A 22244-nucleotide genomic window follows, 5' to 3' on the forward strand; every position below is an offset into this window, starting at 1 on the left:
ATATATATGGAACATAAATCTTTATATATATATATATATATATATATGGCACCCTTCAATGCCACATATTTCTTTGGATTTGGGATACAATATTCTAAGTATGACAATTATCTTCAAACCTGTGAATCTCTTACTCCAAAATGACAACTATTTTGTGAAGTTGAATATTTTATTACAGAACCTGACCACCACTGTGGGCAAATATACATCTGACCCCAAGATCACTGCTGGGTGAACACAACTGCCCTAAAGAAAAGACAAGGTGGTCATTTGTCCTTTAACACTTCCATCCTGTCAAGTCTTGATAAATTCATTAACCCTGGCAATGTCTATAAATTTCCTAAGGTAGAAAAAGTGGTGATACTACTGCCTATGTTCTCATTTACACATCTTTAAGCTTCTGCTGCCCCTTCTGTGCTACTTCAAACTGCTTTGTCTGATGTCTGAAACTGGGACAGTTCCAAACAGACAAGAAGGGTCAGCAGAAAGTGTCAAAGTATGTAGTAAGTATATATCAATGAGAAAAGCAAGTGCACTGTACAGAGCTATTTAAATATCAGTCATTTTTAATGCCCTGCCTTTTCCACCAAGACTAAGGGTTGCATGCTTGCATTATATAAGATTACAGTATATTATTTCCTCATCCTAGAAGTATGAAAAATACATGTTAAGGCCAATTATAATGAAAACTATGCGAAAGGATTTGAGACTAACTGAGAGAAAGAAGATTGTAGTGTAAGCTTTTATAGACTGAGTCTAGTCCAATTAGGCTACAAATTTCTTTCTTTCAGTTAGTCTCAAAGGTGACACAGTATCCCTTTGCATATTGACCCAAACTAACAAGGCAACGTCTTTGAATTCTGTCATGAATATTGCCCATGAATAAACAGAAGAGTTCTTCCCAAGGAAGGCCAAAAATATGAAATTATCTCATTACTGCAAGTAAATAAATGTACAGCTCTGCAGAGAGATGCCCAAACCACATAGAAGAGACACTCAATAGTCCGTCTCTGTCAGGTGTTCAATACCTAGAGATCCCAGAGAAGTAAGGAAGAACTTAGAGTCCTTGGTAACATTTGCTGGAATGTTCTGAACTTTTAAGGAGGATTCCGATAACATCTCCCTTAATGGGGAAAATTGTTATAAGCCCGGCCAATGTTCCACCCAAACTCAAAATAATTTTACTCAATCACATGGAAATTGCAAGGACCCTGCATAAAATGTTATCTAGTTTTAAAAACTTTCCCCCATCATAAAACTGAATGATAGCACAGAGAAGGTATAGTGTGCAACTTCGAAATACTATAGGAAAGCAAATAAACATTTAAAAGCATCATAAAGGGCTTCAGAATTGACACAGTCAAAACCAAAATCTGTCAGGACTTTCATTAGGGTTTCCCATGGCACAGATAACTAGCAGCAGACAGGTATGAAAGATAATGCAACTAGGTATGTAGTCCCTGTGGGTCCAATGGGACTCACTTTCAAGGTAATGTACACAAGCTGCCAAAAGCCACAAACCAATCCAAATTTACAGAAGAAAGATTAGGCTGTATATTCCTTAACATTTATTGGAACAACATAGAAAGATTTCTAGCCCTTTGAATGTAAAGAATTAGTATTTGCAAGAGTACAAGGGCATGTTTGACTTCCGTTACAGAGCTCAATAGAAACAGGCAAATTTAGCTGAAGCAGGAGTAGGTTTATTGAGATTCATACCTCAGGGTCAAAGCTACATTTCTGATTTTCTCAGGCATCCCACTAAATCAATAAATATGCAGTCTTATGCATACGTGTCTGTGAGCAATCCTCACTAAATTCAGAAAGATTTGCCTCTGAATACACAAGTGCACATGCACATAAACACACACACACACACACACACACACACAATTACGTTGTAAAATATTAGTTTAAGAAATGTATCCGTTTACATAGTGTATAAGTATGCAGTGCATGATCTATTAGCCAAATCACATCTGACAATGCTCAAAACTATGCTAGGGGTGAACTGAGAAACCAGGCCACATAAGCTTTGGTAGTCCTTACATTGGGTTCACAGCATGCAACAGGTCAGTACGAAAAACAACATATAATTTAAGAACCATATTTTGTTGACTTGTCCACAGATTCCTTCTAGTTCTTCTGTGATCCATTCTTACCTCTGGGATGTTTTCTTATATTTTCTCCTGCAGGAAAAGAACACAGATAAACAATGAGAACTAGGTAAGAACCACCTGCAATGCTGGTAGAAATGAAGTGAGTGAATCAATGTTAAATAATACAAGGCAAAGAGAAATTGTTCACATAGGATCCAAGAAAGGATAAGGTCAGTAATGAGAAAATTCTATCACTGATAGCCACTTGTTATCAGATACCTCAATGAGATATAAAAGGCTTGTTAGCTTCCACACAGACTGATTTTCTTGGGGTGTCTTCAATGTTACTGTGTTTGGGAGTATGTGAGAAAAAGAGCACATTGCTTTATTTGTATGCACCTCTTCATGTAGTCAGGAAAGCTAAGGAGACGCCTGTGTTCTTACAAAGTTTCTTCATAGAATATTTTCCCCAGCTCTGGTAACTTGAGCGTGTGTGTGTGTGTGTGTGTGTGTGTGTGTGTCAATATATATGTCCAACCCTGTATCAGAGGATCTCAGATATAGGGGCATATAGTAAATCCGTCTTAACAGCTTAAAACAGCTTTTCTCAACCTTTTCACTCTGAAGGAACTCTTGAAATAATTTCCTGATCTCAGGGAACCCCTATATAAAAATGATTGTTTTCAGGGAACCCTTGTATAAAAATTATCACAACCTCTGCCTTGATTTTTCTATAGCTATAGCTCAAAACATGTTTATTTATTCCTCATGGAACCTCTAGCAACCTCTCAAGGAAGCTTAGGACTCCATGGAACCTTGGTTGAGAAACCCTGGTTTGAAACAAAATAAAACAATAGGAGTCATTGGAACAAATGAAAAGATATTAAACAATCTGATAACTTAAAACAACACATTTTTAAACCATTTAAACCCAGCACCTGTGCAAATGTTAATTAAATCAACCATCAAAGATTTTATCTCAAAATGAAGGTTTTTACAGTAAGTGTGCTGAATTGTTTTAATTATTTAGGTTGATGACACCAATGAAATGTTCTTTCTGTACCATGCATATCCTTTCCAGTCACCATAAAGAAGCAATATAAACCACTGGGTATAAAAAGTTCCTATTTGCATGTTACAGTGGAAAATAACATATGTACAAGAGCAGCTGCCTCTTAGATGTTTCTGTGCCGACATCTACAGCAGTAATGACATATAATCTCTTGATAGTTTCATTGTTTGCATTTTCATTTTAAGCTTGCGTTGGATGCTGATCATCAAGATTATATAGAAAATACCTTGGCAGTTCATGTTTGCAGGAAGAACTTTTATAACAAATTGTAGAACAAATTGTAAAATCAATTAAACTCCACCTGAAAATAATTTCAGCAGTGGACAGAGACATATATAATGAGTTTGCTACACACACAAAGCCATGAGAACTAAACAGGGACAATTTACTGTGCTTTGAAAACTTTTTGAGGTTGGTTAACATGCATACATACATCACTCATTATCTTATTCAACTTTTGTGTACGGGAAATGGCACTACACAAAAAGATGTCTTTGACAGTACTTATTTAACTATCCAGGGACACAGAGCAACATAGGATCTTACATACATCTTAAATAAGCAGGCCCAGAATTATTGTGAGTCATCTAATGAGACAATGCAAGCCTCAACCATTCCTTCTAGCTTCTGCTTAAAACTAAAAACATTTTTTTGTATTCCTTTTGCAAGGACTCCTAGCATTGACATCTTATGACTTTTCTCTTAAAATAAGCAATGCACATCACCAACAATAACTTTTTGTTGTCATAGGCAAGGGAGAGTCTATAGTAGCTCAAAAACAGGGCTTGCACATTAAATGTGTGAAGTCACAAGTTAGCATACCTTCCAGCTGTCCCAATTTGGCAAGAACAGTCCCTCTTTTCACCCCACTTTTTCAGTGCTTTTAAAATGTCCAGTTTCTGCCTCCTTCCACTTTCCCTCTTTGTTCCCAACTCACTGTAGTTCATTTGTTGCAAACAGGGGCCTTATCTGCACCAAATACTGCCCAAGGCTGCCTCAAAGATCCTCCCATTACCTGGGTACTCCTGAGCAACACCAGATAGCTATTCGCATGTTCATCCCTCTGTGCTCCTGCCACTGCTGGTGCCAGCCACTCTTTCTGAGACTGAAATAAGGTGCCCAGTGTCAATCACATGTCTGGGCACCTCATTTTGACCTCAAAAGGAGTGACATGTGCCAACGGTGACAGGTGGGCACAGTGGGATGCACTGTAAATCACCGTGTGGCATTACTCAGAAAGTGTCTGGATTTTCTGGGAAGATCCAGAGCAAATGCTGAGTTTTTTAAACCTGTTTTAAGGATAGTATAACACAGGTTTGGTGCTCAACTGGCTCTACGTCATCAGGACAATTTCCACTAGAATCAGGGATGTAGCCATGCACAATCTGGATTGATCACTGTGAGGGCAGGGGCAAGGCATGTTATTTAGCCCATGCAGATATGGCCTGAGTTAAAAGTGCAAAAGTTGTTTGCACTTGATTAACTTAACAGAGGAAAAAAGAGACACATACACAAAATTAAATTGCATTTTTTAGGAAATTTTAATAATAATAATTTAATAATTTGTTTTATTTATATACCGCTATTCCAAAGATCATAGCGGTGAACAGCAAGTAAGCTAATTAGCAAGTAAGCTAATAATACTTAATAAAGACAATCACAAAAATGAGGGCACTGAGTCCTTCCCAACAGGATGACAAAAGGCTGCAGCCTCACCTAACTTTTGTATTCTTCCTCATAAATAACTTTTGACAGCTTGACCAGTCTTGAGAACTTGGCCTGAGGTCGCTTGGTCACACATTTTCCAGTTTTTATCTGTGAAATGTTGGTAGGTATGAAATAGATTCCCAGATTAACCAGATCTGGGCTGAGAAATACCTACGCCCAAGACATTCGGTGTAGGCAGAGATTTGCCATTAGATAGAACAATGGTCTGACAGTTTCACATGCTTCCAATACCCAATAAGCAACTCTTTATGGCAGGACTGTATGACTGACACCTTGCTATTAATTATAGTGAATGGAGCAGAATAGTTATCTTAGAAAACACTGCCAGATATAAAGTGTGAGAATGGTACGGTTCTGATTCATCAATGAATCCCACAGAAAATCTAATGACTTTTTTATTTGTCCATGAAAATATAATGACCACATCAACTGGGCATGCAAGCTAACCAGAAAAAATGTTTCACGGTAGGGGTGTCCTTCACAAAAAGTATATGGGAAAGGGAAGTAGATTCTTCAAAAGGACAATCTCCCCATTGTTATATCACATGACTTCATATCTTAGTCAAACAAATGGCTTCTTTACTCCTACTCAAGTTTTAAAAATAATCTGAATTGCTTTAAGCTAAGTTCACCTGTAGAGAACTCCTCAATAATTGACATTGCACATGTCTGTTTATTGTATCTGCATTTTCTTAAGTGAACTAAGCAAATGAGTACACCTTTTTTTCCAACCAAGCAAACTCCACATATTAAAAGTTAACTCTCCCTTTAATAGCAGTTTTTAACCATGGTGACTCATACATATAGTCTCAAGCACATACAATCTTCTAAAATGCACTTGTAACTAAACTCCAAAGCAAAATCATTTGTATAAATCCCTGTTACATAGCCTCCAACATTTCATGAATGAAAACCAGGATGCTTGGGGCTGAACCACATCAGTGTGGTCAAAAGGGTGTGAGCAAGCAAGCAAGCAGCAAGAGGCAAAAGGTATTAATGAGTAAGAATACACAAAACTACTTATTTAAATAGAGAAACTCAGGAATTTATGTAGTCCATTCCTCTCCCTCTTACTGAGTTGAGTGCAAACTACTTCTACACTCTGAACTCAGTTTTCAGCAACTGAAATAAGATGAGGGCAAGGAAAAAAGTGGAGGGAGAAGAGTGAAACTAGGGCATTTTAAAGGAGCTGGAAAAGTGGGCTAGCAAGGATTAACCAGGACAATTCCTGCCAGTCTATACAATTAGAACATGCTATTGGTCTCATATCATGTCACTGTTCTAGCTGCATCCATTGTGTCTTCTTAACTCTTAGGGAAGCTATAGAGATCATATTTAGATCAGCAGAATAAACATGGTTTGAATAGGGTCAGATATTGGATTGTTTGATTTTTCTATTTAAAAAAATGTGCTCGGAGCAGCTACCAGCACTAAAATGCAGAATTAAAAACAAAAGTCTATGTTAAAATATTCAACCCTATAAAAAACCATATCTTCTTATATGAACCTGCCCTAGTTTTATGATCTTTAGTGGAGAGTGATGCTTGTGTTCCTCTGCCACTGGAGGCATGTTTCATGAGGGCATAGAAGAGAGCCTTCTCAGTGGTTGCCCATAGGTTGTGGAACTCCCTGTCACATGAGATTTGATAGTCTCTCCCCTTTCCATCAACAGGCAAACACTACAGTTAACCCTCCTTATCCGTGGATTTTTTAATCCACGGATTCAAGCATCCACGTCTTGAAAATAATTTTAAAATTCCAAAAAGCTTACCTTGATTTTGCTATTTTATATAAGAGACACCTTCTTACTGTGTTATTGTATTTAATGAGACTTGAGCATCCATGGATTTTGGTATTCAGAGGGGACCTGGAATCAAACCCAAGTGGATAACAAGGGCTCACTGTATTTTATTTAGGAGGGTGTTTGGTTCTTAATTCATGTGGCAGAAGAGATTTTTCATGGGTGTGCTGTTCTTTTATCCTTTTTATTATATTTTAAAGGTTTTTCAGAAGAAGTTCCACAGTCTAGTTATTGTACTCGATAGATTAACAATGAGTAATCTTATTTTTACCACCACCTACATCAAAAAAGTTAAAACTTCTTGCAGACTTATGGGGTCATTATAACACACTTAAATCTTCTCTGCCATTCATCTCACTATGTGAAATCAATACCACATATATATTTTTATTACCATTACATTTGAACTAATGGTGCATAAACTTAACTGTATTATTGCCTTTGTATTATTAATACACAGAATAAATTAATTTGCAAGTGATATGAGCTGGCATTCCAGCTTTGGTAATACCGGGAGAAGATGGAAATAAGTCAGTTTTATTTTTTATTGGCACCGTAATAGGTTTTGAGTGTTTCAATGATTTTTAGCTAGTTGCCATTTGCTTGAAATCAGCATCTGATTGAGGCCTCATAAAATGATACAGATATAGGTAGAGTTTCCCCTGCCAAAAAAAAAAGTTGTTGTCGTTGTTAATAGATTTTATTTCTTACCCACCTCTCCCCAGGGCTCAAGGCAAGATACAACATCAATTAAAACACATTAAACCATTTAAACACATTAAGTTAAAACACATAAGCATGGGAAACATTGAGATGTCCCAAGAAGAAATTTAAATATTCCAGTTTTAAAATTCATAGTTTAAAATTGACCGGGTAGGCCTGCCAGAAGAGATGTGTATTTCATATTTTTATCTTAGCTATTTAATCTTTCCTGGCAGGTCATTCCACAGTTTAGGGGCAGCAGATTAAAATGTCCTCTGGTTGACACTTGCCAGTTTAGTTCTAATCAGTTGAAATAAATGTTCCTCAGAGCAACTGAGTGTACGGAGTGGGTTATATGGGAGCAGGTGATCCCATAGGTAACCTGGACCCAAACTATATCGAGTTTTAAAGGTAATAGCTTTGTACTTTGCCAGAAACTAACTATATCCAGTGGAGTGATGTTATGATTTTCATAGCACTTTTGAGAATTCACAGAATTTTTACAGTTACTTCACTGGTATTTCCTTATTTTTTTAGTGCAGAGGTGGGAAAAGGTTGCCAATTTAATGGCATCCAGAGCCCTCTGAGGTTTCCCAAAGTTCAAAAAATGTGAAAACTGGATAATTTGTTTCACCCCGAACACCAAAATGGCTAAAAACTACATCAAAAAGCTCACAACTGGGCCTAGCAGTGCTCCAACCAACTTATCTTAGCTAAAATGAGGGAGCGGCAATTAGATCTGGGGAGTTATAGTTAAAAGAACTGAGCACATTCCCCCCCTCCCTGTTTGTGCTCCATATTCATCTCTCAAAGCAGCTTTTCCCTAGGAAATGAGGTATCATTGGGTGCTGTATACAAAAAACACTATTTGATTTAAGAAGCATAGGAGGCTTAGCTATGATTGCTCCTAATCATACAAGGAGCAGTCTGGAAGAAAGTGAACCCAAGATTATGTGCAGAATATCTGAAAGAAACCAAGATTTACTGAACTGTCAAAAATTTCGGTTTAGAAAACAAAATAGTTATGTCTTCCAAATAAACTTGAATGCAGACAAGTACATCTCAAAGAGGGGAATTGTATTAAAATCTGTGGCACTTACTCCTCAATCCAGGCTATCTGAACTATCTACAGTGGACCCTTGTTATACGCTGGGGTTTGGTTCCAAGATCCCCCATGTATAACAAAATCCGTGTATGCTCAAGTCCCATTCAATATAATGACATAGCAAAATGGTGTCCCTTATAACAAATGGAAAATCAAGGTTTGATATTTGAAGTTTATACTTTTTTTGAACATTTTTAATCCGTGTATGCTTGAATCCGTGTATAAAAAATCCGTGTATAAGAAGGGCCAACTGTACTTGTTATCTACTGGTGGTTTATTCCAGGTCATCCCACTTCACCCCACCCCATGGATACCAAAATCCAAAGATGCTCAAGTACCATTATATACAATGGAGCAGTAAAATAGTTTCCCTTATATAAAATGGCAAAATCAAGGTTTGCCTTTTGGAATTGTTTTGTTTGTTTTTAATATCTTCAAACTGTGGATGATTGAATGTGTAGGTGCAGAATCTGTGGAACTCCCTTCCTAAAGAGGTTAAACTGTTGCCCTCCCAGCTACCCATTCATAAGGAGGTGGAGATCTTTTTATTTCAGCAAGCTTTTGAAGACTGACTGCTAGACAGAGGGCTTTCAGAATGTGTTGTATAGTGGACCCTTGTTATCTGCTGGTGTTTGGTTCCAGGAACTCCCATGAGTAACAGAATCCATGTATGCTCAAGCTCCTTTAAATACAATGGCATAGCAAAATGATGTCCCTTATATAAAATGGAAAAATCAAGGTTTGATACTTGAAATGTATACTTTTAAAAAAATATTTTCAAGCCGTGGATGCTTGAATCCATGTATAAAAAAATCAGTGGATAAGGAGGACCAACTGTACTGTTTATTTGTTTCTGTTAACTGCTTTTAATACTATTGTTAGTTACAACAGAAGTTTTTGAATGTTTTGTATGACGTGAATTTTAATGTTTATCTGTGTGTTAACCTTTGTAAATTTTGTCCTGCTGCTTGCAGGAAAGGTGGGATATAAATAAATCTAAATGTTTTTATTACAGCAAGGTAAGTGTATACATACTGCAGCCTAGGTTCATTTTCTAAGGTTCAGGAACATGGCCATAGAAATATGTCCAGTCAATGTTACTCAAATGGAAGCTCCATGAAATGGAGCCAGGGCAGGAACCATCAACTGCTCATCTGTGGCAAGCTTCCAGAAAACTGTTTGAATATTGCACAGATTCCTGACACACTGGGATTTAAAAATGCTTTTTAAAAACCCCATATCAGATAGCTTGAGAACACCGCTTTAAGAAGTGATTAAACTGCAAGAGGGAAAAGAGAAGAAAAGGCGTCTTTTACATATCCATGTTTATTGATATACAGCTGTGCATGCTGCAGACAGAAACATAAAATTAACTTGCATTTTCTAGGAACCTTTGGTAACAATTATTAAAGACAATCACTAAAAACGAGGGCACTGAGTTAATCCCTCATGTTTTATGGCCAACACAAATAAAATGCATCCCAAACTTCCATTCTATGTGACTGTTTGCTATTTGAACATTTGATTTTTAAAAATGGATCAAATGCTGCTTCCAAGCAACAGAACATTTGGTACCATCCTCAAAGTACAGAATGGAAGGGGGGGGAGGAACCCAAACCACACACTGGCTATAATTCCTTCTTCTGTAAGCAGACCACAAAGCTTCTTAAGTAACAAATACAGAGGTGGAAATGACTTTTTCCCAGGCTTGTTTCTCAGATCCTGACAAATGGTTTGAACATTACACGGCAAGCCAGAAATCCCACCACTGCTAGAAACAACAGCCAAGTTTATATATTTTTAGCACTGGAAGTGCATCAGTGTTTCCTACATATTGCTTAGCTGTACCATCTCTACCTGCGTGTTGGGAAACAAAATCTTCAAAAACAACTCATGCCATAGATGTTGCCACTTGGGAAGGCAAAATCATATGGAAAAGGGACAAAAAACGAATGTTAGCAAAACAAAGGATAATAGTCCACATTAATTTCTGAAAGCATATTTTGTTTTCCTCCTGCTCCAGTTTAAATGACGGGGTTTGGGGGCTTTTCTGATTCACTTGAAATAAATGGGTGTGAATTTTGTTGCTCAGTCAATGCTCCTAAGAGGTATTAATTAGCACATGGAAACTCTCATGAACTCAATGGACAGTTGCCCAGTTTTTATTTGTTTGGGGTGTTAGCTACAAAAACAGCAGGAGGCAGGGGAGGAGGTTAGAAAAGTCACCAGCCACAACTCAGATTAAATACTGAGAGGGGAAAAAACCAAGGGCTGGAGTTTCATCAGGCCAAGACATAGCTGATTTCAAAGTCTCAAAAGCAAATCTGTATCTTGCTCTAAGCTCTAGTAAACCTATCAGACTGTTATTGTTTCAACCCCCCTCCCACCACTACCACCATCCTCCTGTCTGCTACTAGACAGCTGGCATGACGCAAAATTTTAAATCTCGTGTTTGTGCCAGAGCCTTGTCTAACTCTGCAGTATAGGCTGAAACACTCAGAATATGTTTTAACAAATCTAAACACAAATGCATGGGCGCGCACACACACACAATGCATGGAAAGTTGCATAGCTCCTTTTCCTAACCAAGCTTTTTTGTTGTAGCAGTAGCGGCGGTTACATTTCTGCTAACAATTATGGCTAGTGGTCCAGTCTTATAAATTTTATTTATATAGGAATTGCTTCAGACACATCTCTAATAAACCACAGCCTGTTCCGACATGGACTTAGTATAAAATAGATCATCTGCAATTATTCCTTAATAAATAAGCATACGATTTCAACCTTTGCCAGTTTACATAAGGAGCATGTATGTATATGAAAAATGCTTTGGATTTACATGTAAGAATGCTCTGGGTTTCAGCCTAATGTAATTTTGATTGAGGTAAAAGTTGAATTCATTCAATAGTTCCATTTTCTGGGCTCCTTGGTGTGTATTTATAAGCTAGATCAGGGTGAAAATCATAGATCCTTCCAGATGTGGTTAGACTGCAGTTCCCAGCAGTATAGCCAGTGGGAAAGAATGCTGGGAGATGCAATCCAACAACATGGGGGGCACATGTTTCCTATGTATCATTTAAGATTGAGTCCTTGATGCTGTTCTGAACCCTGCCTTGGTGCTTCCTCCTGCACTGGAATATATTTGAGGAATATGGAGGATTAGTGGGAAGAAGGGTGAAACCAGAGGCAATCAGTTATGAGTGAGACAAAAAATCAGGCTCACACTGACTAACCATTTGCCTAACTGATGAAGTTCAGACAAATCCCATCTTCTGAATTTCAGGATATCCATATATAACCATCAATATAATGCATTCATGATGTCAAATAAATAAAATTGAGACTTTGCTTATGCAAGCTTTTCCTTGTAAGCACTGATAACATAACTTCACATAACCTTAAAACAGTGGCCAGTGGTTCAAACCACAAGCTGAAGAAGCAGTGGATGAACCAGATAATAATCTTTATGAATCAGAAAACGCAACTCTGTGTCAGGCAGTTAAAACGTTCACAATACTGGGAGATAAAGCAATGACAAACTTCGCCTGAGTCCAGCATGCAGTTTGTTAGGCAATCATGTCATTTATGTGAGCTTAAATGAGTGCTGGTAAAAGCATGAAGACAAGGCAGAAGGGTCCTAATTAACACTTAAATCTTGGCTTCACAATAATGGATGACACATTTTTAAATCCCATGCTAATAGGAAACATCTTGCCCTTTGCATGTGGTAAAAATGAATCATGTTCAGTTGACACAGCAGCTAATATTTATTTTCTACCCTTAACAGAAAATATGCATCTTAAATAAAGAGGCTCTCTGTATCAGTAAGCTTCCTTGACAAATATTTATATGGAGTGGCGTCATATAAATCCTTGAAGAAACACCCAGGAGCAACAACAATAACGGTGGTGTTGACTATTGTGGTGGTTTAAAAGAAAAAATAGAATGTAGTGATGACTTGGAGAGCTTAAAGGGACACTTAGACAAATTTATTTTGCCAAGACCAGGCCTAAAATTCTAGCAGCAGTTGAACATTCACATCGCCATTTACTATTTTTAAAACTTTGGTTTACTTTAAGGAGCCAAAAGCATACTAGACAACCTTCAGATGAATTAATTGTTTTCCGAGAGTTTCATTCCTTTGTGTGTCCCAGATAAATTCAAATGTGCAAATTGCACTAGCCAGCACAATTGGAGTCTTTTGCTATTTAATTCATGGTCAAAATGCCCCTTGCTCCATTGATCAGGACCACAAATCCAGTACCAGGGAGCTGGTTAAAACAACTGGAATTGGAACCACTGACACAGGGACACTGTTCTATGGCTAAACTTCTATAGAGAGATTTAGGAAGGAGGAGAGTGGCAACAGAGAAAGCAGCAGTGACTCTCACACCTCTGGAAAATAATTAGCATATTTGTATTTTTTAAAGAAAAATCACTGGAATATGGACTGACTTACAGATTGCCTAACAAAGCAGTGCTTTTTGAGGGACGTTGAAAACCTTCGGTCCCTGGTGCCAGATAAAATACCTAAGGGACAAGGCCCACTGTGTGTAGAGTTAACGTCTCAGGAAGTTCTCTGCCTCCTCAAGTCAAGACAAATAACTGAAAAAGAGGACACCAAGCGTGCTAATATTTCTGATATGTTTTGCTTTAAGGAAGAAACGTGATTGTGAAGCTCCTACAGATCCTAAATGGGTTTTTGCAGTGAATAGCTTGAACAGCGATACGAGTTCTTCCTTTGATAAATAAATACATTAAAATCAATACATAAAACAGAGTCAACCAGAGGAAATCTTTCAGAAGGGCTTTATTCAGGCATGTAAAGGAATCTTGTAGCATCTCTGACTTTAACTGGCAATATTTGAGGAGCTACAAGTATCTATATTCTTGTTCTTTAGAGTTTTTTCGCCTTTGCAAGAAAGAAGGGATCATAAACTCGGAGAAGGTACTAAAATACATTACAGGAAATAGAATGCATTCAATTTGCAATTTCCTTTTCAACTCTACTGGAGACTGTATTAGAAATAGAGCAGAAGTCATTATGAATCAAGCAATTTAGCATTCTGATCCCACAGGCTGGAAGGAAGATTAAGGCTTTTATTTTTCCTTCTCTGCTGGGCGGGAGGTCAGTCAATATTGGTTAAATATTGTACTATCAATAAAATATCAAATGGAGGGGATGGTTACTGTATGGGCTGTGTTAAACTGATGCAGGAAAAGCATTACTACTACAGACCTACCACAGAAGAAAGAACTTTATGTAACAGACCAAAAAAGTCAAAAGAGGAATGCGTGCACACTAATTCTTAAGTGGTATTAACTTTCTAAAAGGGTCTGTAGTATACTGTAGTATACAGTTTTTAAATACTCTTCGTAATTTAGGATTTATTCTGCACAGCATTTGCATGTGATTGTTTTCCGCAGAAAACAGCATTTTTCTATGCAGGGAAGTGCCTTTGCTGCACATAAAATGCTGTAGTATTCTATGTGCAGAAAATAGTATTCTGTGCAGAAATATTATTTTCTGTGCAGAAAGGGCTGCTTTCTATGCAAATCAACCATGTGGAAATTTTGCACAAAGCATTTCTTCGGCATAGGATGCAGCTTTTTCCACAAATAAAATATTATTTCTATATTTTCTGAACACAAACTGCTGTTTCTTGTGCAGAAAAGACTTTAATTGGGGACTTTTTCTACACAAAATTCCCATGCAGTTGTTTTGTGGAGAAAAAGCATTTTCTGTGCAGGAAATAGAAAATCTGCACAGAAAAGGCTATTTCGTGCACATAAAAGGACTAAAACAACCATATGCAAATTTTGCACAGAATAAGTTCTGAACTGTGAAGAATTGTATCAGTCCAGAATTCTTGTCTTCACATTCAAAAAATGTGTTTTCACCTATTTTAAAAATATTCAACTAAAGGAGTAAGCAATGGATGGGTGGAAAGGGAGAAATGTGTAACCACCAAATGGCAATTACTAGAGAAATATAGGGACAGTACAGACCGCCTAAAAAGGGCGGTCTGTAGGCACCCACTTTTGGTCCATAGCATTGTCGCAGCAACCAAACCGTACGGAAACGTTGATCCTTTTTGGGATGTCGTAAGGGCTGCATTGCTTGCTGTGCATGATGTGCTTCCTGTGCATGACATGTGATGCCCACACATCATGCACACGCCCCCCGAGTGGGTGGGGTGGCACTGGATGGCACCGGCCACACGTTGTAGAGCTTGGCAGCATCTGTTTAGTGCGCACTACTGAGCCCTACTATCGCCACCAGGACATCACGTCCTGGCGGTCTGTACTGGGCCACAGTAAGTCAACTATTGTCAAGAACAAATATGAGGAGTGCAATAACTTAATATTGGACGCGGCATACTGCCACAGAACCATTAAATCAGGGGTGAGTAAAATACCACTCCAAATCACTATACATATCTTAAAACTGCTCCAAACATGGTGATTTGCCTCCTTCCCCTCAACTTCATAAAAACAGGCAAATGTTCGCCAAAGCAGGAGCCATAACTGAAGTGATGCTACATCTAGCTCACTGGTAACAGATTAATTTGGTCTGCCAGATGAAGTGTATGGCTGGCATAGTTGCCCACCCTGATAAGATGAAGGAGTCTTGTTTTGAGCTATTTTGATTCACTCTGGTATTAACTCTGGATTCCTAAACCGGCGGTGCTTAACAGACTAGCAGGAAAGAGGAGCATAGTAGTAGCAAATGGTGCTTTCTCCTTCCCACTTTAGCCTACATGCTCAAGTACCTGCATCTGTGCACAGTAGCAAACGGCAGACCCATGAAAACACATGTATTCCTTTTATCTCCATCACATCCTCAGAAACTCACATCCAGCTCGAAATATTTCCTACAGCAGTGCTCTGCTCCTACTATATTTTATTCCTTATCCTCTGAGGAGCATGAAGGCAGCCACTTGCTGTGATGAAGTCCATTTAAAAGTAACTCTGTGCAGATCTTAGGAACTGGGGAATTTTTCACCCCCAAGTACTTGATAATTAAACTAGATGCCTCTGTTTGCCTGCAGATCTACACTGTATCTTACTCAGCATCCACCAAACTCTAAACTGTTGATTGCAGAAGGGCACTGAAGCACCAGAATACATTTTCTGCCTGCTGTTTTGAGAAGCGATTAAGGAGTATCTCAAGTCCAAAGTAAGATTTGAGAATCCCAGATATGAAAGGTGTGAACTATAAGCCTTCCTCCTGTTCAGAGAATAAGTAGTTTTCTGGCTTCCTCTCTATAATGAGCAGCAATTGAGGAACTGTGAATATGTACTCAGCATGATCTAGAAACCACCACTTTTATGGCTTTGTAAGTCTGTCAGTCCTGATGAAAGTATTCTCTTTGGAAACAAATGTGCAGTTGGTTAAGTACAGACCCCACCAAAAGACGTAACTGGGAGTATTGTGTCTAATTTATTCAGGAAAAAATGTAAACTATTGTAAATTGTATAATTCTCTCCTTTTCATTAAATAAACAATGGGACTACAATATATGCAACACAACTACCTATTACCACTTCTCAAGGCACACTGGGACCTAGCTGAGTGGTGATTTTAGACTCGTCACTCAAGGACACACACCACTCTTTGTCACACACCCTGAAATTCCATCTTGCACCCCCTGGAGGTCCGGACACTCTAGTTCAGAAACCCCTGAGTTAGACCACACTTTCAGGTGTAAGTTATTTTGCACTCATGGCCAGAAATGATCAAGTACTGAGTGACCCAGAGATGAATTTATGAACTTGCAAGTGTGAAAGAGCACTTTATTTTGAAATTATATATACGAAGGTATTTTATGGTATATCACACACTGGTGGAAAATTGTTGGGGTTTTTTATCTTGCTTGGGAGGCAACTTTATTTTAACAGTTTTGGCGGATGTGCACAAACTTTCCAAAGTTCATCCCAGGAAAGATGCCCATCCATGCTTGGCGAGAAAGCAAGTCAGATCACATCCTTTTATAGGGCCACTAGGCAAGCTAAGATGCACACTAGCCAAGATGTGAGATCTTGAGATAGATAGCAGCACATTCAGATTTGAAGAAGTCAAGTTTGTGTACACACACAGCAGTAAGTTTTTCACAACTTTAAACAGTGTGATCTAACACCTGATGGCACCCAGCTGATGGATCAGGTTTTAACAAGTGTAAAATCAAGAACACCCTGCTAGAGAAGCACACCCATCTGGCCCCACATACCTTTCTCGTGGCCTTTTCTAACAGGCCAAGATTTGTTTTCTTTCTCAGGAAGTGAGGTTTTGGACTTCTGCCCTCTTGCTGCCTTTTCTGTTGGGGAAGTTGTGTTGCTTTGTTTTGCATTTTTGAATCAACTAGCTGACAATAAATTTAAATCAGCAAAGGCTGACATTTGTTTCTCTTTCTTTAAGTTAATTTAAAAAATATAAAATAAAACTCCAGTACATTTTTTATATTTCATGATTTTGATATTGTTACCTGACTTGGACATCATATAGGGATAGGATATAAATGATAAACTAACAAATACATCTATTGTAATTATCATCTCCTACCAGTCACCGAAAGAATTTTTTTAAGTCAAAGTATTTTACAAGAGACCAGAAAACCAGAACAATTAGATCATTTTAAAATTTACACCTGTTAAAATCTGACCCATCAGATTTTAACCAGTAGATTTTTCTTCCTTGCCAGTAAAGTTTTGCAATCGTACCTTGCAAATACTAACGGGGAAAATAAGAATTTTATCAGTATTAAACCAATGCAGCACTTGTACTATAAAAAGGCAGTCTGAAGCAATAGCCTAGGATGTTGGAGCCTTGAGGTGTTTAAAACCATTTCATTGTTTTCCAGTGTACCATCAAATGTTCTCACTGTACACGGAAATCTAATGAATATGCATTTGGAGGAGTGATAAAATGTTTGTACATCATGATTATATAGAACTGTAAGGTGAATGGATGCTTTGCAAAATAAGATGCTTTGGAACTTTAGATGGATAACAGATTTCTCACAAGACACTTTTGTTCTGGCACTGCTGAAATTTCATAACATTATGTTAATTTTCAGGAAGGAACAGTCAGTTATCATGGTAATATTATACCTATCAGCCAAAAGTGGGGAGTTGAAGCAATAGCTAAACACTTACTGTATAAAATTAAAGAGAAAATAGTCTGTAGATGAACAGTAAATCACTCAAGTCCTTGTGACAGCAGTCTTTTGATATCTATAGCTTGGGAAGGAGGCTTAGGCGGGTTACATACCGCCATTTAGGACGCGCTCCGTGCATCCTAGGGTTCGGAAGGGTTGCCCCTTCCTAACTGGCCTTGTCCCCAACACGCGCTTAATGGCAGCGCCCATCCACATGGGCGCTGCCATTGTTACATCATGGACGCTGTGCATCCAGATGTGGCACGCCGGAAGGGATGCCGCGTGTGCGCGCCACGCGCTTCGCGGCACCACTTCCGGGGGCCCAAAAAGGAGCACCGTTTCGGCACTCTTTTTTCGCTGCGGCCGGAAGCCTCGCGGTCTGGCCATTGGGGCTTCCCACCGCAGCTAATGGTGGCGGCGGCAAACCACCCGCTTGAAGGTGGTTTGTAACCCGCCTTAGTTGTAAAGAGCTTTTTATTTTACAGAGGATCTGCTTTCCAAATAGGAATGAACTCATAACATGAAATTTTCTCCTCACCCCCCAAATTTGTCACATTCCAGTTACTTAAAACTTTAGTTGGGCATTTAGAAATTTATTCAAGGCATGCAAAGGAAAGGTAAAGTTGGCAAGAAATTGCAAGCACAGCAAATACAAGAATTCTAAGTGTGAGCAATTTGCATTATCTTGTTCTCTGCAATGGTAGAAATTTGGAGATTGATAGAAAATTTCATTAGGGCAAAGAATACTTATTAGGGGGTATTCTCATCCCCCTAACCCCGGTAGCTTTACCCTAGAGTGGTATCTTTAGCACCTTGGTCAGCATCTCCATCCTGGGTAGGGTTGAGGATGATACCTGACTGAAAGTCTAGAAAGTCACTGCCAATCACTGCAGATAAGGGGTGGCGAAGATTCAGAGGTGGAGGCCAGTTATCACACACCTAGACTCATGATGGGCCACACCAGCCTCTTCCCAACAAAACCAGAAGTACACCTCTGACTGGAACAAAGTCCAATGAGGTTCTATGGCTTATTTTAATGCAGAACTGAACATCGTACTTTTTGCCACCCCCAGCCACAGAACTTCTGCAGGGCCTGGAAGGTGCACAAAGGCTACAAAAACAGCCACCGGGGCCACATGTGGCTCTTAGGCCACAGGATTTCTATCCTTGATGTAGTGATACTAAACTAGATGAACCAATGGTTGGATTTTGTGTAAAACAGCTTCCTTTGTTCCTAATGGTTATTTTGCCAAACCTGCCCATACCCAAGATCCTACAACTATAGACATGGAGACACAAGACGTCACACACCCAACTAATTTAAAGGAACTTATCACATGAACTTTAAAACCGTCTCAAACATCCTGGACTGCAGCCAGGATGCGAGATAGAGGTGGGGATTATCACATTCTAAATCACCACCTAATCTCTGCCCACCATCAGCCCAGGTCCCAGCCGCACCCCACCAGCATGTTTTAGAAGCCAGAAAGCTACCAACTTCGAAAAAGTGTTGGTGGAGTGCGATTGGGACCCAGGCTGATGGCAGGCAGAGACTAGGTGGCAATTTCACATGCGATAATCCCCGCCTTCACCCCGCGTCCGGGCTGCAGCCCGGGACGCTTGAGATAGTTTTGAAGTTCATGTGATAAGCTCCTTAGGTACTTCTGAACTAAATTCAGTGCTAGATAGGAACAGAACTTCAGAAACAGATTTTTGAATTACAACAAGTTTAAAGTACTCATCAACAGCCCATTGACAGAAAGGGGATCTACGAATTTTGAAAATAAACAAATGTTGCCCACCAGAAATTCTTCATTAAACAAATGTGGTAGAAAAAGAGAATCTGTGCTTGCTCACTTTTTTAAATGGTTTATTGCTTGAGCCAACTGAGAATGCCTGACTCATTTTGCTCTTGTGCTTCAGGCACAACTGGCTATGGCACTGCTTTTGCTTCCTGCACTGAGTTTGTGCCCAGTAATGATGATGAGAGGTTTGATAGCAGAATGAGGCGGTACATAAATGGCTTGAGACAGAGCAACTCATGCCTTTAAGGGAGCTGGGCTGAACAACATCAGGGACTCTTTCCAGGCATTCATTTCTGCAATTAGAGAATGATTACATTCAACCCATGTTCAAGTGATGCTCTACTACTTCCAATTACTTGTAATCTGCCTGCCTCTATAACTGCTTTGAAGTACAATAATGTGTAACTTATAGATAATGTAGTTTACCTATGTGTGCATGAATAGCTTTTAAGCAGACTTCAAGCTTTATGCCAACCTGTTGTCAATCTCAAGATGTTCCCCCAAAAGTAATGAGGTAGTAACAAGCATAATGTATTACTAGTAATAATATGAGTTATTTTCAGATATAATGACAATGTATGTACAATGTTGTTCTAGATAGACCAATAGTCTGACTCTGTATAGGGAAGCTTGTGTTTCTGTGATGGGAGGTCCAGTTGAAAGAGACCACAAGGGCCATCCAGTCCAACCTCCTGCCATGCAGGAACTCTCAATCAAAGTATACCCGACAGATGGCCATCCAGCCTCTGTTTAAAGACCTCCAAGGAAGGAGATTCCAACCCTCTCTGTTCCACTGTTAAACAGCCCTTACTGCCAGAAAGTTCCTCCTAATGTTGAGGTGAAATGTAGCTTGCATCCATTGTTCCAGGTCCTGTTCTCTGGAACAGCAGAAAATAAGCTTGTTCCCTCCTCAATATGACATCCCTTCAAATATTTAAACAAGGCTATCATATCACCTCTTAATCTTCTCTTCTCCAGGTTAAACATACCAAGGTCCCTAAGTCGTTCCTCATAGGACATGGTTTCCAGACCATTCCATTTGATGATTGTGAAGCATTTATAAACCCACAAGCACAAGGGCAAAGCTAATTGTGCAGCCTCTCCTCCATCCCCCAACTGCCCATACCATCCTCATCGATGGTCAGTTGTCAATCCTGCAGGGAAGACTCAAGCAATTGGCCCTGTCTACATGGCTAGGGGTCTACAATTGGCTGACTGTATGAGATGAAGACTCCCATAACAGAACTATAAAGAGCAATATAAATACTGGGCAAAAGCCCACGAGTCCTTGGAGAGCAGAAAGCACACCCATTTGCAAGGTCAGGGTTGCTGAAGTTGCTTTTCAGTTGCAACCCTTTGACTTTAAAAAAAAAATCTCTGAACTTCAAGAGGAACTTTACATAATGGGCTGCCATGGGAAAGAGGGCCATAAAAACCCTCACTGCATGTGTGCATCTCCACCTGCACATCCACCTTTTGGTGTCTTGGCCACTTCCTTTTTAATAGGTCTTGAAAATCTGAGATTCTTTCCCCAGCCCAGTCTGAAAATTAAAAAGCATACAAATACATCAGCTTGTGGCAAAATGCAGAGTTCGTCTGGTAGCCCAGTGTATTGGCAAAACCAATATTAATACAGGGGCAATCCTTTCCATGTGAATGTAAACACTATTAAAACAGTTCTGATTTGTGCGGTAGCAACCATTCCTTCTACAGTACTACTGTTAAGCGAATATTCCTTTGCCAATGTGTTCTGTTTGCCTTCCTAAAGAATTACTCTCCAGAGAAATAATATGATGATGAAATGATCCCTATTCTGCCAGTGGGTGAATATATTACATGTATTTGTACAGAACTGTGTACTTTTCTGGAAAATGTTGCTTGAACTTTTCTACTGCGTGTCTTTATGTAAGGGTAGCTGTTTGTTTAAAAATAACAGGATGCTTTTGTTTGCACATGGGAGATTTAAAAAGGAAAGAAAATTAAGAGATCCACAGTGAAATATTCATAGTACAGAACTGACCCTGTGCAGTGCACTCTGTGTTTGCAAATAGTTACGTCCACAACTCAAATACTGGGTCATCAAAATCTAAAACATGCAACTTCCAGTAGAAAGATATCATAATGCTCCAAAGTTACAATTTCACTTGTGATTGCATCTAAAGAGCACTATTAGCTCAGAAGGAATTCTGAATGCTTTATCATTCTGTGAGAAACCATTACGTTAGATACAACCTGGACCCTTCAAATTAGCTATTTGTCCAGGAAGAATCAGATCAGTAGTTGTATGTATGTGTGTGTATATATGTTTATTTACAGCCTTTGACCAAAACATCTCAAAGTTATAAAATCACTATCAATAAAAGCACTCTTACAAAGAACTAATAAAAACAAATTAAAACCCAAATGCACAAGTTCAGTAGTTAACTTTCACAGTCAGGATATACTGTAGATTGTTAGGATATTGTTGACTAAGAAGATGCATAGGCATTTCACCAATAATATTCTGAATTAGTAGAGCTTGCTTAAGACAATCAGAGACAATATTTAGATGTTTTAAAATCAAGTCTTTTTTTGTTTTAAAGAACTGTCCTGTTTGGAATTGCTATGCGAAACTGGTTATTTTGCTTGATTGCATTTCTTTACAAAATAGACATTCTGGATCTTCAGAAAGATGTAATTTCATTCTGGTCTTAAGTAATTACAATGCTTTCAAAATCAATTCAGCATTTTAAATAAAATGTCTTATCACCAAGTTAAAACATATCCCCAATAGG

General features: G+C 38.7%; 1 protein-coding gene across 6 annotated transcripts in view; it reads right to left on the bottom strand.

The window, feature by feature from the left end:
- PDE1C (phosphodiesterase 1C) overlaps window positions 1-22244 on the bottom strand; it is a 274362-nt gene that overhangs the window by 149009 nt on the left and 103109 nt on the right. Inside the window, exon 2 of one of the 6 annotated variants that reach the window (XM_042475752.1) lies at window positions 2163-2189. The exons of the other annotated variants lie outside the window; for them this stretch is intronic. Within the exon in view, the coding sequence (XP_042331686.1) occupies window positions 2163-2189 (27 nt within the window). The remainder of the gene's footprint in view (window positions 1-2162; window positions 2190-22244) is intronic. 6 annotated transcript variants of the gene reach the window in all.

The sequence above is a fragment of the Sceloporus undulatus genome, chromosome 6 (genome assembly GCF_019175285.1).
Source record: "Sceloporus undulatus isolate JIND9_A2432 ecotype Alabama chromosome 6, SceUnd_v1.1, whole genome shotgun sequence".
Taxonomy (NCBI): Eukaryota; Metazoa; Chordata; class Lepidosauria; order Squamata; family Phrynosomatidae; genus Sceloporus; species Sceloporus undulatus.